A 16534-nucleotide genomic window follows, 5' to 3' on the forward strand; every position below is an offset into this window, starting at 1 on the left:
GGATTTTGTACAAGCTTTAGAAGATACCAAGTTTGAGTATTGTGCTATCTGTACAAATGAAGCTAAATGATCTTGATTTATAGTTGGCACACCCTTCCCCATGCAAGAGAAGAGAGGGTCGGTTTCTGGAATGAAGCCTGTCCCTCGTCTCCTGCCCTCGCAGTGATCTGATGCGACTGGATGGAGTTCAGAGGGAGGGGTAATATCTGAGAGCCCAACAGAGACAGAGTGGAGCTGATGTTTCTGAATCACTGGGTCAGTGGGTCACAGACATCACTGGACATCCAGAGATCCAACAACTCTCTGTGTTTCTCAGAGCTCGCGAGGAGTCGCTCATGATTGCCAAATGCAGCTGTGAAAAATGTGATTGTCTCAGCAACATACATGCACACACACACACACACACACACACACACACACACACACACACACACACACACACACANTACACACACATACACACACACACACAGACATCGATACAGGAGTGAGCGCCTCTGAGAGTTGCACACACACAGACCCTCTGATACAGAGACCAGGCACCTAGAGACTGAAGCTGTATTTAACCTCCATTACCAGCACAGTCTCTCTAATTAAACCAATGTTTTAATTAGGATTTGAACAGCCAGGAAAGAGGAGGGATAATAACGTTCATTTATCCAGCAGAGACCATGTAGTTCAGATGACTCCCATCTACAGTGCGCTGGGTGGATGGCTTTCTGTGCGAGCAGCCACTGACTCTTTATCATGCTTCATGAACTGAAATGCAGGTGTCATTTTCATGTAGAGAGGAAGTGGAGGAAGAGAAACACTTTAGCGATTAGACTCCATTAATAGAGGAAGTGTAGGCCCATATAAAGATTCCTCCAGATGATAGATGCCGGTGATGGTGGAGTAAAGCCTGCAGCTGTTTGAATCTCCTGGAGGTCATGGTGGTGATGGGTGAAGTCAGTCGGAAAAGTCTTTGTCATCATGAAGAAGTTAGAAAATGGATGTGTAAATGAGTGTTACCAGTCAAAAGGTTCTGTTTGTTAAATACAAGCAATCACAGTCTGATTTGATTCACAGAGTATATATGACCCCAGAGAGGCTTCATTAATGAGCTGTTAAGTATTCTCAAGTATGTGCCAGATATAAATTAGAAAATTGGGAAGTTTTTGCTCACATGTTTGGTATTCACTTGTTTTCCTTTGTTGCAGAAACCTTGACAACACATATTGGTGAATTACAGAAGCAACAGAAGAAATAGTGATAATGGCAGCCAGTATATCAATGTAGTTGAATCAACGAATTAATTGATTGGGTTGTTATCCTGTGTTCGTTATGAAAAGACTGTGAATAATTTAAGACAAAACAAGACCTTAATGTTGAGATTATGCAAGATTTAATGGAAAAACATAAAACTGGTTTGAAGCTATTATTTTGTTTTTATTTAATTTTATGTCTCTCCTACATTTTGAGAGTGTACTTACCGCTGATGATATGTTGGATACCCTGTGAAACTGCATGTGAGTGTGTTTGCTGTTCTTTTGGTGCGAATATAGGGGCTTTGACAGCATGGGAGAAATGAAGTGAAAGTGACGATTAAATGGGGAGAAGTAGATATTTGTCTGTAGAGGACTAAAGTAAGAATGTGAGAGAAAAGATCATCCATGCTGAACCGTAGCCAAAGCTTCACAAATGTTAGGATTGCTGGGTTAGTGAAGATTTTACAGAAGCAATGCTCATTTTGTGAGTTAATTGAGAGTTAAATACAAGGAATAAAATGTTTTTTCCTTTTCTCTTCTCTCCCTGTTTGTCTCTTCCTTTACCCTTCTCTCAGCGGCAGATGGCGTGCCAGTCCAGAAGGATGGGGAGCAGGTAAGTCTTCTATCCTCTAGCTCGCCCCCCTTGTTGACTTCCTCTGACAGTGGACTGACGCCACTCCACCTGAGGAACCAACATGGCTGCTGATTTAAAAACCTGCAGCTACGTGATGAGCCACAGCGGCTCAGCCCACTAGCTCTCTGTGGTGCCCGTGCTTCCGCTAGTAGATTAGTAAAGTAGTACACATCACGTCTGTGTCAGTCGCTTAACTTCCACTACACTTCCCCGCACAAGGTGGGGTGGCGTAGTTGGAAGACTGAACAATCGCTGGTTCGGTTGGCTCATTGCTGTTGTTATGACGTCTGTTGCTTGATGTCCATTTGACAGACTCACTGCTCAGTGCTGGTTCGTAGCAAAACAGCAGAGGCATCACTCTCTTTCTCCCAACTACTCAAACACCATTACTATATCCTCCTCTCCCTCCCTTTCCTCACCCCTCCTCTCTTTTCTTGCTGCTATACTGATCCCATGCTCTAAAACTGATCCCTCTGAGACAGGACACAGGAGTGGGGAACCATTTTGGACTAAAATGTAGAGAACTTTTTTTTCACCAAATGCACCGTGGACTGATTTCATCATTTATTTATGCATCGTGCCCCAGAATGCCCTTCGGTCTTATGGAGAAGAAAGAAAACAACCACACACATACACATACATCAGTGTTGTCAGGGCTATTGGAAATAACATAAGAAAAAACAGCTTCAAGAGGCCTAGGTCAGCCACTCAAGTGTGTTAAATCTCTCATAACACCCACCACTGTGGAGGGAGAGGAAGAAAGACAGAGAGAGAGAGAGAGAGATGAGCAGAGAGTCAAAGAGCGAGGAAGTGGGAGCAAAGAATAGAATTACAAGAAAAAGAAGGAGTGAAGAAAAGAACGGGAAGAGGCTGATATCGATTAACACAAGCTATCTGGATACATGCTGCGTGTAGCTGATGGAGATAGTGAACATGATCCTGGTCTCTCCCTCATTATGTCACTCAGTATTACATGACCTTTTTCTTTAAATTAAGTGTACAACAGTCATGAGTGACAAAGTACATTTAATCATTTATTTAAAGTATCACACTTAAGTACAAATTTGTGGCACTGGTACTTTATTTAAGTGTTTATATTTTAGGCTACTTGATAATTGAACTCACCAAACTCATAAACAAACCAGATGAAAAAATCTGATATTTATCTGATTCAGATCAGATATTTCTTCTTATTGAGTATATTGAGTATTATGATATTTCTATTTTTACTCTAAACCAGCTCAAAGGAATAGTTTGACATTTTGGTAAATACACTTTTTTGTGGAGAAGACTGGAAACGGACAGGAGTAGCGAGCCTGACTACATCCAAACCTAACAAAATCCATCTACCAGCACTGCTGAAGCCTGGTATCTAACATGCTATTTTTTCTTTAATCTGTATTAAAACTTTCTAGTAAATCTGTGAGTTTTAGTCCCAGTCTTTATGCTGAGCTACACCAACCAGCCTCTGGTTCCAGCTTCATATTTACTGTACAAACATGACTGTGCTATCAATCTTCTCATCTAACTCTCACCAATAAAGTAAATAAGGGTCAAACTATTTCTTTAAGTAAAGGTTCTTGGTACTTTGTACCCTTCTGTGTACGCTGCAGGGTTTCAAATCCAGACAGAGACAAGAAAAATAAATAGAGGATATACCAGTGTCGTGTGATAAATGTTTAGTCCCAGTGGGACTTTTTCCAGATTGACAGGAAGGTGAAAAAGATTTCAGCAAAGCCACTAACCCACCAGTGTCCCCAGTCTAGTTAGTGTCAGTCCAGCTGATAGAGAGGAACGGTGTGGCAGAGGCTGCTGCTTATCTGCTTTGTCCCCAGCATCTGCCTTCACACACACACACACACACACACACACTCCCCTGTTAGCCTCAGTCCCCTGTCTGTCTGCAACATCAGATACTGTTCGACACAGCACTGACATCTCTTTCTCTCTCGCACACGATTTTCCGCCAGCTTTCAGTGTTTTTGGCAGCACATGTAACCAGAGAGGAGACTCATTCATCCGTAGCGTATTCTCTCTGCTATACATAACTAAGCAAATATACTGATCCCCTGTTTAATCCCCTTCCTTTCTCCTTGTCATTCTGGTCTTTGATTCTCGCCTTCCTTCGTTCCTGGAAAATCCTGTGTATCTGTCTCCCTCTCTCCCTTCTCTTAATTTCTTTCTCTTCCTCTGCATGTCTAATGTGCAATCCCCCCTCTGTCCCTCCTCTCTTTGTCTTCTCCCATATCCACTCCCATGCATGTCAATGTTCCTCTCTGTCCTGTCACTCTCTTACTCTTTCCCCATCCCTCTGTCCTCCTATTTCTCTTCCTCAGCATGGACGTTCAGAATTTTCATGGGAAGGAATCAATGTAAGTGTTGTGACACCATTCCTTCATCTACTACCTTTCTCTATTTGTTTCTTTCACCTGTTTTGATTTAACCCACCCTTTAGTGATCGGCTCTTTCCCCTTCCCTCACGAACCTTTTCTCCTCCTCGGCTTTACAGTTTGATCTCTTACGGTTTACCGTAGTGGTGCACGGTAGTGAGCACAATCAGAACCACTTGTTGGTGCAGAATAAAATAAAAAGTAACTTTGGGGTTACAGGATTTGGGTAATGCCGTTTTTTGTCTTTTGTATTAACCCGACATCTTCATCACTTCTCCTCTCCACTCACTCCTCTCTAACACACACTGTCTCGATGTCTCTGTGTGCCCTGTCACACTTCCCATACTATCCTTTCCCCCACACTCTCTTCCCCTCCTCCATTCCTCTCTCTTCTTTCCCTCTAGCTGTCTATGGAAGACACCACATCAATCCTTCCTCGGCTCAAGAGGAACTCAAACGCCTATGGCATCGGGGCTCTGGCTAAGTCTTCTCTGTCAGGTGTGTCAGGTGTGTGTCTGTGCTGTAACTGGTAAACTGACCCCATGTTGGCTCTGCCCCTCACTGGGTGCTGGAGCCAGCATGGTACCCGAAACGGGTTCCCCTGAATCACTTCCTCCCCACACTGTGATAACACTCGTCAATGGCTCCATCTGAGTCATTGACGGACTGAATTCAGCCTGATAAACACAACACGCACACACATAGTGCATCGTCATGCAGCTTGTTGCTCTAAGAAAAAGGTGAGTGGTGAGTGTGAAGTGTAGTTTTTTTTATAATTTTTTATGTTAAGTGGTTGTGAAGTTGTGGTGTCCTCAACAAGTATTAGTATGGATGTTTTGAAGTGTGTAAAGTGCCGTGTTAAACGGAGTAAAGTGCAGTGTAGTGAAGTGTTTTCGTTTAGTGCAGTGGTTTTGGTTTAATCCAGCTGTTTTGTGCAGTGCAGTTTATTGGAGTGCGGTGAAATGTCTTACAGTGCATTGCTGCTGCTGCACTGTGTGGTGTGGTACTGATTTGTCCTATAATTTATTCCCATAATTTATTCATAAGTCTCATCTCCATGCACAACCATCAGAGAGAATCAAACAACCAGGGATTTACAGTATGTGTCATCATGTGTGGGTCACATGAAATATGGAGCACAGCCATTATGCAGATATCAGCTGGTGTTGGCCTCGTAGCGGGGAATGAATTTCTCCTTTTAAATAAATGTTTTGCAGTTTGTTTCAATGAGTCAGAGGAAGAGAGCAGTGTTCTGCTTACCCAGCGCAGTTTAGGAGAGGTGTGAAAACTATCATGTCAACAAGCCAACCTCTCATTACTCATGCCACATAGCCACCTCACCCCAATTAACCTACTCCATCCCATGATGCACCTTTGTCAGACAAGACACATCCATTCCCCTCTCTCCTCCTTGTCGCCTGTACAGGCTTAGTCTCATTAAAAACATGAATGTCACCTCCACAACCCTTGTCATTTAGCTATTCTCCTAATCCATGTTCATGAAGACTCTCATTAAACTACATTTGAATAGTAGGATTTGACTGATAATGTCTGTCTCTACTGGTTCATCATTGATATTTTAATATTCAATATTTAAAAAAGAAAGAATTCTCTGCCCCAAAAATACATACGTGAAACATCACAGCTGAGCCTCAGTATTATTAATCAAACAGTAAAGATGTAATTAAATAAACTGCATCATATGCTTCATATTTGAGGAGAACAACCCAGCTGCCAAACCAGTTTATCAGTTAAACCCTACCTGTTATCCATAGCTTCATAAGCCATCACAGCATCCACACATCCACGAGCAAACAGCAACACACACTCGTTTTAACATGTCTATCTTTTGTCTGTCTCTCCCCCCTCTTCCTGTTTGTCCCACCACTTTATCCTCTGCTTCACTTCCTTCTTCCCTCAAATGCTTCATCCCTCCACTCCCTCTGATCACATCTGTATCGACCTCTCGCTTTGTACTCCTCCCATCTTTTCACTCCATCATCCTCTGCCTCCATGTGTTTTGCATCACCACCAGGGGTGACACGCACCATGAAGGAGAGAGTGACCAAGCCCACAGCCATGGCTCAGGGTCGTGTCGCTCACATGATCGAATGGCAAAACTGGGGTATGCAGACAGTTGGGGCAGGGGGCATCCCCCAGTCCCGCATCACTACACAGGAGCGAGAAAAGGAGCGGCGGCTGGAGAACGACGCCTACAGTGACCTCAGTGACGGGGAGAAGGAGGCCCGATTTGCTGCAGGTTGAACACACACACACACACACACACACACACACACACACACACACAGACCGGGGCAGGCACGCCACAGAGGCTGTTAACTCATCAGCAGAATTATGTGCTCATCACCTCACTTTCTGGGATTTATGCCAGATATTCAGCCAATTAAATCTAAAGCAGGTCATCACAGTGATCCTGACTCGTCCTTTAAATTCTGACCTCAGGCATCCTTCAGCAGTTTGCAATCTCAGAGGCAACACTCCTGGCCTGGTCATCGATGGATGGAGAGAGCCCGCGGTCGGGCTCAAACCAGGGCAGTGTGGCTCATCTGAGCGAGGTCAACCAGGAGAGCATCACCAGTCGAGGTAAAGGACTACAAATATGGCTGAAGTAGCTTGTGTTGATTATGTGAAGAGTATGAAGGGGGGAAGGAAGCCAAAAAACACCAAGGTGTCAGCTAAATATTATTTTAAATTGAATGAACATCATGCTGTAAGAACATTTGTCAAACAACAGTGGTGAAGGAAGTGTTCAGTTCAAAGTATCCATCATGCAGCAGCTGTTACTGTCAGTGTTGTGTATGCAGGATTTTATGTTGTAGTTGGTTGAAGTGATGATCGTTTTTTTCTACTTTACGTACTGTTGCACGGCACGGTGGGGCAGTGGTTAGCACAGTCACGACAAGAAGGTTCCTGGTTCAAACCTCGGGTACTCCGGCTTCCTTCCACAGTCCAAAGACATGCACTTAACAGGTTAATTGGTGACTGTAAATTGTCCATAGGTGTTAATGTAAGTGTAAATGGTTGTTTGTCTCTATGTGCCCTGTGATGAACTGGCGACTTGTCCACCGTGGACCTCGCCTTTCACCCTAAGTCTGCTGGGATAGGCTCCAGCACCCTGCGACCCTGCATGGATGGATGTCATATTTTATAACCTGGTTGTATGTTTTGTACCTTTAAAGTCTATAGTTAGTTTTAGGGTTATAACTATAGCTGTCAAATAAATGTGATGGAGTAAAAACAACAATATTTCCTGAAGATGTTGTGAATTTGAAGTGTAAAATAGCAAAAAATGGAAATACTCAAGTAAAGTACATCAAAACAATGCTTGAGTAACAATGATAGCATATATATTGAGCGGTCTTAAATGTTTGTGTAGGTGTAGACAAGTAGCTTGCAGTATAGCATGTGTCATTCTGCTTAGTAATGAGGACATACTGTTCCATCCCCTCTCTCCAGGCTGGAGGCTTAGCTCATTATTAATTTCACATTTTCCAACATGGACTGATGGAAGGTAAACCCACTGCACCACATTTGTATAAATAGCAATTGTGGACATTTTTACTCCACAGCACTGCCAACGTTTTTTTCTTCAACGTTGTTTTTTGTGTAGTTAAGAGGTGTAGACAATTAAAACGAGTGCTCTGTTGCTGTAAAATAAACCTCCTTAAGGTTGTGACTCTTCATTAATGCATTTGCATATGTTTTTTGGGTCAAACCAACGTTTAGCACACAGTGGAAACGTATGGCTGGTGGTTACTCCTGGGCCCAATTTATGCCACTCCTCTTGAGAGAAATATAAACTGCACAAAATCAAAGCTGTGTCGGCACTATACAGCTTTGACACAAGTGATGAATCAACAGGGAAAGGTGTACCAGTGTTCAAACTGTATTCAGTACATCCAGGAGAGTTTCTGTCATATTCAGCCAATGTGCAGTTTTTTTTCTGCTGAGTTTTTTGATTTAGCTTCCAGTCAAACAGCCAGATCAAAGCCCAAACTCAAACGGATCTAGTCTGCAGCGCTTTGAACTCTAAAATTATGATTACATAAACACAATGATGATTCTTTTTTTAATGTACGATTTACCCTCTAAACCTTATGTCAGCATTGTTACAGACTTAATTGTTGGTCATTAGAGGCCGCTGAAATAAAATGCTGATTGTTCACCAGACTAGCAATGATGTGTTTGAGATTTAGTTCTTGCAAAGTTCTGAATGAAAACAAAAAGATCAGCAGCACACCATCAGGATGTTCCTGGTTTTATATTTCTTCACATTATAAAGATCACATTATCAAGATGATTCAATCTATTGTGTATTCATTGCAGCTGCTGCCTTTTTTTTTTCCATTTTTTCCAGATCAGATATTGCACCACTCCTCAGCAGAGGTGTGGCCTCACACATACGTCTCCCAGGGCCACTACTGTCTCTCCTCCTCTGATGCCTGGGAGCCGATCAACAACGATCCCTCCGGTGTGGCGTCTCCCCCTGCTGGCTCCTACGTTATGGGGACTGATGGGTACGATGCGCAGGCTCACTTCCTGTCGCAGCAACAGCAGCAGCAGTACACTCTCCAGCAGCAGAGTCAACTACAACAGCTGCAGCAGATCCAACAGATCCAGCACTACCAGCAACAGCAGCTCCTGCAGTATCAGCAACAACAGGTGGAGTCTCACCCTTATCTCTAACACCTATTGTTAGTCACTCCAATAATGTATACGTGAGCAGTCCCAAAGAATCAGGACACATACTTGAATTTGATTGTTTTAATGTTACAACACATGACCCTCTTTGTGCATAGAGAACTCTGAAACTCCCCAAAACCAAGTAGATAGACATACAAAATCAACTCAACACTTTTCTTATTTTCTTTTCATTGTTTCTCTTGATTTTCACCCAATTACCGGTATAATTAAGCTAATGAACCACTAAACACACCTAAAACTCCCTAGAAAGAAATAGATATGTTACCCTTAATTAATAATAAGATTCCTGAAAAAGGACAATGTAATTTAGTAATAATTATAGGGAACATTTTTCACCAACTGAACACTAATGTGTTCATAATTCAGCCCGGTTAACTGAGGATGTAACCCTCAATAGTCAGAGCACAGCAGCTCTGCTGAAAAAAGCCAAAAAGTTGAATTTTGCTAGATGTAAGCATACGGTTCAACGTATACAGTACAGAGAATAAAACAAACCTCGGTTTAAACAGTGCTTTGCTTTCCAGAAATTACATTCATCACTTTAGCTCTTGCTTTAGACAGCAAGTTGGAGCCAAAATGAAAAGTCATATTCTCTTTTCATCAAAAAAAAATCTCTTTCTGTACACAAAGAAAAACAGTATTGATCACTGGCATAGTGAGAAAGTGGTGTACTGTCGATTGTTTACTGTATTGCCTTCCTAATCCTTTTTTCTTGGCTACCGACACAAGGCTTTGTGTGTTTTGCCAAAGCTTGACACCATGTCACCCCTGACATGAAAAACACACCTGAGTTAGAAAACAAGCAACAGATCTAAGTCTTTCTCTTCCCACCATGTTTCTAGTCGCTGGAGCACCGGCTGCACAGTGCCAACCACTCTTTGCAAGCGACGCCCAACAGCACCATCCACAGTCTGGTCCATCACGCTCACCCACCATTGGTCGATCTGTGGAACACGGGGCAGATGGAGGCCTATCAGACGGAGGCTGGAGGCTACATGGGTGTGTCGGCGGTGGTGGAGCCGAGCCTCTGTGTCCCCTCTGGAGACGAGATGGTGGGAACAGAACACTCCCCGCTGCTGGAGCAGCAGGAGGAGGAGGAGGAGGTCAAGGTGAGGTGAAGATAGGGTTGGATTACATAAAATTACATCTTCAGTGTTTAATATTTGATCTGTGAAGTGAACTGTAAAAGATCATAATGGTAGTTTTATTCCATTAACTATGAATCGTGTATCATTTATTTTAAGTTAGTGTAGTATAAACCAGTCAACAGAGCAATTATCTGTTTTGTTTTTTTTTATTATTAAATGCTAATGGTAATGCTGACTACAAAGTAGTCTCCGGTTCTGTACCCACCTACTTGAAAACCCTTACACAGGCATATGTTACCTCCTGACCGTCGTGCTCTTGCATTGACCGACTACCAGTCCTTACCAGATCAGGAGCGTCCCTCTTCAAAAAACGCCTGAAGACCCAGCTCTTTAGAGAGTACCCCCTCTCCTAGCACTACCAACAACTGGACATGTTAAATCTATCCCCCTTCTACGACTGTGACTTGATTCAATGCCAGTAGTATTTATTGCTGCACTAACATGTCCTTGTCGCACTGTACCTTGATTGTTTCCCTTTGGGTTTTGGGCTGCAGAACAAAACAAGCCAGTTACTTTGGGCTCTGAAAAAGTGTACACATTCAATAGGCCAAACACTTAATTGAGTTATCAAAGAAGAACATCAACTTGCAGTAAACAATCAGTCACCTCTAAGTGANAGCACTACCAACAACTGGACATGTTAAATCTATCCCCCTTCTACGACTGTGACTTGATTCAATGCCAGTAGTATTTCTTGCTGCACTAACATGTCCTTGTCGCACTGTACCTTAAATGTTTCCCTTTGGGTTTTGGGCTGCAGAACAAAACAAGCCAGTTACTTTGGGCTCTGAAAAAGTGTACACATTCAATAGGCCAAACACTTAATTGAGTTATCAAAGAAGAACATCAACTTGCAGTAAACAATCAGTCACCTCTAAGTGACGTAATTGTTGGGAGTGGTTTAAAAACCTCTTTTTAACTGGTCTAGCAGGGAAACTTAAGAGTTGGCTTCAGACCAGCAACCTTTTTAAAGGGGCACTTTATCGATTTCCACCAACTAAACTGCCTGTTAAAACAGTTGCGTAATGTATTTTGTCATTCTGGAGAGAGCTTTTCAAAGTTTAGTAAAAAACAAAACAAAAAAAACAAAAAAACGTGGTCACAGCAGAAAGAGTGTTTTACAAACTGGAGGTGATGGGTTTGAAAGAAGTGATGCAGTGAGAGTCTAACGGAAGATGCTTATTATGGAAATTGTAGGATCCAGAGTTTGCTGAATAAATACTATGGTGACCATTCATTTTAAATTTGTCAATATTTAATTTGCTTGAGTACCCCTTTAATGCACAAAACTGCCAGATTTATGTATTACTCATGGCGTTGCATTTGATTTCCCAAAGACATAACCCATGAATATACAGCTTTTCAGCAGCCTTCTGCATGTACCAACAACCTTGAACTCCTTGAACTCTGCTGGTTGCCTAAAAGACGTTAAATCAGTTTATAAGCCCATTAAAGTCAGCTGGCAGTAATGTAAATTATATAACAAGACTTGTAGTTGATGGGATAAAACCTAGAAAATCACCAGTATGGACCCTTACTTGTATTTCTCAGTCTGACCTGAGTCGACCTTTTGTGTGTCCTTTACAGGAGGAACAGATGACACTGTGCATGGAGCCAGAGTTGACCACGTTGACTCCGCCCACGCAACAAGGGGATGCCTCAGGTGGCAGTAGTCCGGGGCAACCGCCGGCAGAGCCAATCACGGAGCGGAAGGCCTCCGATGTCACCTCCGGCTTTGTTCAGACACTAGAGGAGAGGGATGAGGAGGGGCCATCCGCTTCCATGGCAACCAACTGAGTTCCTGGCTGTCAAGAGACTCCTTATTACAAACTGACTGGAGGAGTCAGCGAGGAATGAGCGTAACAATACAATATATATCTATTAATCTGTTCCTTTTCAGGTATCAAAAACACAACTTTTTGGTTGCGAGATGAGTTCTTCAAAATGGGGGAGAAACAGATCTGGAAGTGGACTCAAAATGAGACAAGAGCTGACACAACAAAGGACACCTATTTCTTTGTAAGCCTTACAACCCAAAGGTAACTGAAGAGAGGAGCGAGGACGGAGAAACTGAAGAGGAGGAGGAGGAGGAGCAACAACTGACCGAGACATTTGACCAAGTTGAGATGAAGAGGAGGGGAACGGAAACATGCATGCTTTTTATGAAGACAAGCAAGTCGACCCTGTCATCGTCTTATAATAATAATGAAAATCTATCATAATAAAACATTATAATAAGAATAATTTTGTAATAAAGCAAACAAAAAAAGAACAAGACAAAAATCTATGTATAGGTGTATGATAAGATATAACAGTTTTCCTACGGGAGAACTACTCTGTTTACAGCTGTTACTCAACATATTAGTGTTTAATCAAATTAATTTCCCTGTTGCATCGACCACACACAGTTAATAACGGCAACCCACACAATTTCGCCTGTAATTATATTAAAGTAGGCTCAGAAAATGTCTGCATTTCAGTGAAATGCAAACTAACCCTCGAAAATAAATCCTTCTATGATGTTGTGGCACCAGGATGCCCGAGGCACAACCCAGGGACAGGCCTCTCCTGCTGACCGCACACACTAAACTCTGCACAGATAAGGATTGTACTGTAAGATAGTGTGCTTCCTACTCTGTCTCTCTGTATGCATGTTTCTTCAGAGCACTATGGAGTACCTGTACTATACAGCACTGTATAGACTTTGCACTGAACCATAGTGACCAGGTGGGGGACACAGTGGCGCCCGCGGTGGGGCGTGAGTGGCGAGTTTCACGACTGAGAAATAAAGTCAGAGCTGCATAAGCGAATCTCTTTTGCACTGATGCAATCCAACAGATCAGAGGTTGCCTTTCGGACAGTTGATGTTAAACCCAGTTCCCACTCTGAAAGCTTTCAGCACCAAAACCGAGCCACTTAACAACACGAACCCTCAGCTGCTTTTTTTTCCGTTCCCATAGACGTAGTCATGATAAATTGAGGATGATAACCACTATTTGAATGTACTGGAAGACATATGACAGTACATGATGTCTCCTCTCAGTCCACACAGGATGAAATCAAAGAAACAAAGATAAACACACGAGTCTTTCAAACATGTGAGTGGGAGCTGTTGAAAAGGGGTTCATTGCTTGCTCACCTAGACTACCACTGCACACACACACACACACACACACACACACACAAATATCTAAATTGTAACCAGCAATAGGCAGGCAAAACACTGGCTTCCCAACAGACCAGTGTCAGCTCTGTCGTATAGATGTAAATAGTCTGAGTATATATATTAAAAAAAAAAATTGCCTCTCACTCACAGTCACAACTGTTCTAGTACAGTATGATTTCTTTATTTTTTTACACCTCTCAGTCCCACTTTATTTTGGGATTGCTCTCAAGCTCACACTTAAGGCCTGAGTTTTGTTTTTCCTTGTGCGTACCACTAACACAAAGACAAATGAAACGGAGGAAACGTTTGTGTTGTAAATAGATCCCATCACTCAAACTGGAGTGAGTTTTATCCGGTGAGTCCATCAGTTGTGGGAAACAAAGAACAGTAGTAGTAAGTCTGAGTTCATGGAGGGGGGATTACAACCCTGTGTGGCGCTCAATCACCCAATCAGGGAATAGGACAGAAGACTAGGACTGAACACTAGAGCCGAATAGATCGGTGTCTTCCTGCTTATCGTGATTACTGTGAAGCAGCTGCCTGGAGTGTGATAGTGATTATTAATGATGTTTGAGGAAGCATGTTTTCATTTCTTTTTTCTTTTCCTTTCTTTCGCCTGAGGAAGGACGGGTGTTTCTCCAGTGAGGATTGACGTTAAAAGTGAAGAACGTGGACTCACTGGCAAACTTTACACAACATCACACAACCACCATTTTCATCTTGTCTCTGTCGGAGGAGCACCTTCTCCTCTCACTTTGATGATTGTGTGAGAAACTTTCAAGATAAAGAAAAACCAACAAAAAAAACAAAAACATACAAACAAACAGTTTATTGACTTGAATGAATTTATTTATTGATTGCTTCTTTATGCAATGTTGGGGACAATGTTTATTTTTCTACTGACTTATTGAAATCCCTTCCAGTATAAGTTAGAATAGGTGTCATGGTTGTAAAGCAATCTCGTTTCAGTCTGGTTTTGAGCACTTTACGCTGAGGAAAAACACACCCCGTCACCTTGTTAGAGACTTAGAGATGGATAGTTTGGCAGCTTTCACGTATAACAGATCTATCATCGTTTGATTTCATTTCAAGGACCCCCGTTTAGTGACTCATAAAAACAAGAGGGCTCAAAACTGCAAACAGAATGTCTTTACACAATGGCACATATTCATTTATTTATTGAACAATTACTCGGTGGGGAGGAATAACGTGACAGCTTGTACAGAGTCTATACTTTCATGTAGGTACCAACCCGTCTGGGAGCAGTATCTTTTTCTTTATGAGTCACTCGGCTTTGAAAAGGCGCGAGGAAGGAATTGCTTTATATTGATTGATGGAAACAACTGCAAAGCTAATTTAGCTAAAAAGAGATGATAGTTCATGAGGAACTAGAAGGAAGGATGAAAAGAAACTGCTTCAATTTGGGTTCTTTTATTGCTTTTCTTCTCCTTCTTCTTCTTCTTTCTTTTGTTTAACAAAATCTCAATGAATGAATAAACTAATAACAAGAAGCCAAATATATTTCTGTGGATGTTAAGGTTTACTGATCACATCTTTGTTAACCGACTGGTTTGCAATTGAGTTCCTCTTTTTGTATAATTCTACTGCCATCTTCCAAGAGTTACAGTAACTTGTCTGCAGGCATGACGCTCAAAATCTGCTTCTGGTCCTCTGCCTTTCTCCTTCTCTCTCTCTCTCTCTCTTTCTTTCTCTCTGTCTCTCTCTCTCACTTTCTATCTGTTCTGTATATTTGTGTCCGTCTGTATGTTCGTCTATCAGTGTACAGTAAGTTGTCTGCTGTCTTGTTGGAAGAATCACTGCCTGAAAAAAAAAAAAAGTTTCCATGTCAGCCAAAGGGGATTTATTTGAGGCAATCAGACATGTAACATAGATATAATTTGGAAATGTGTGGCAAAAAAAAAAAAGCAACCGCTGTAAAAAAAAAAAAAAAAAAATGCTGTAAAAAATTGGATGGCTTCTGTAAAGGTCTGTATAAAATTGGATTTATTTGTTTGAAATGAGGCAGTGTGACTGGTGATACCAGTGTGCACTAATGGCACTCACACCTATGCATGCTTGTTGGACGGTTGTCACATGACGGTTCTTCCACGTGGTCCCACCCTTCTCTCCTCTTCTGTCAACAGTTCTGTTACTTCCTGTTTCTCTTCCTTTTACTTCTCTTTTTCCTGCACGACAGAACCTCCTACGCTTCCCCTTCCTCCAGCTCCTTTACCTGTCTCCTCTTCTTTTCCTCTGGTGGAGAAAGAGCAAATAAACAAACCAACAAATGGCATTTCTTGTCCTTGTGTGTGGATATCCTTCGCAGGGTGGAAATAATTACTTGCTCACACGTTCACCCCTTTCTCTCTAGAGAGCCTTAACACATGTGATGTCTTTTTTTTTTTTTAACCATGTTTGGCAGCGTGTTTGGTGCTTGTCAGACAAAACAGCAATCACCCAGGACCTGGCAGCAGTGTAATCCAGCCTGTCATGCTTTTATAAAAATGTTCCTCACCAGTCGCTACCAAGGATTTTATGCCCGGAGAATATTAATGATAAATTCTCAGAGACAGGCGCTTCTCTATAGGGACTAGCCGCTTATTTGTTCAAGCTCACAAAGGAATCAGAGACTGAAACACGCTGTTGACCTTAAAAGCACAAAAATGTTCATATGCTCAGAGATGGTCTCATTTCAAGCCTGAATGCTGGAACACTCTCACTGAGACAGTGTGTCAGTCCAACACTTCAGACTGAAATATCTAAAAGGTTGGATGGATTTCCATTAAACTTAGTGCAAACATTCAACCTCTCTTTAGGATGACGAAGTATGATAACGTTGGTGATCTCCAGATTTTTCATTTAGCGTCACCATCAGCTCAAAAAAGTAATTATTTCATGACTAAAACTAACCCTGCACTGGTGTTGCTTTATGCACACATGAGATATAAATACTATCCAGGATAATCTTTGAATAACAGATATGTAAATTTGAAGACTATTTTATCTTTTGACCATAAGCTAAACAGTAGAAATGTAGCGTTCATGGTTCAAAGTATTCAACCAGGAATATGCACTTGCATATAATTGATTGGGTACGTCTGGATGATGATGTCGCATTGTGGTCACGCAGTTGAACTTTTCTCTCAGACGTCCTTTGATTTTTAAAAAAAAATTGTTTTAATGCTGATTTGATGCCAAGCAGCGATCTTGGCATCAACGCAAGG

At 42.0% G+C, this 16534-nt stretch overlaps 1 protein-coding gene across 4 annotated transcripts in view; it reads left to right on the forward strand.

Moving 5' to 3' along the window:
• Positions 1-15269, forward strand: part of fam131bb (family with sequence similarity 131 member Bb) — a 27935-nt gene extending 12666 nt beyond the window's left edge. For 2 of the 4 annotated variants that reach the window (XM_027286480.1, XM_019265361.2), the window contains exons 2-8: positions 1823-1860; positions 4676-4778; positions 6307-6531; positions 6735-6875; positions 8650-8954; positions 9839-10105; positions 11732-15269. In XM_027286480.1, the coding sequence (XP_027142281.1) occupies positions 4682-4778; positions 6307-6531; positions 6735-6875; positions 8650-8954; positions 9839-10105; positions 11732-11941 (1245 nt within the window). In that variant the 5' untranslated portion in view covers positions 1823-1860; positions 4676-4681 and the 3' untranslated portion in view covers positions 11942-15269. Of the gene's footprint in view, positions 1-1822; positions 1861-4217; positions 4254-4675; positions 4779-6306; positions 6532-6734; positions 6876-8649; positions 8955-9838; positions 10106-11731 lie in introns of all 4 variants that reach the window. The other 2 variants (XM_019265359.2, XM_019265358.2) reach the window with 2 other exon arrangements.
• The last annotated feature ends 1265 nt before the right edge of the window (positions 15270-16534 follow it).

This window comes from Larimichthys crocea, chromosome XIII (assembly GCF_000972845.2).
Source record: "Larimichthys crocea isolate SSNF chromosome XIII, L_crocea_2.0, whole genome shotgun sequence".
NCBI lineage: Eukaryota > Metazoa > Chordata > Actinopteri > Sciaenidae > Larimichthys > Larimichthys crocea.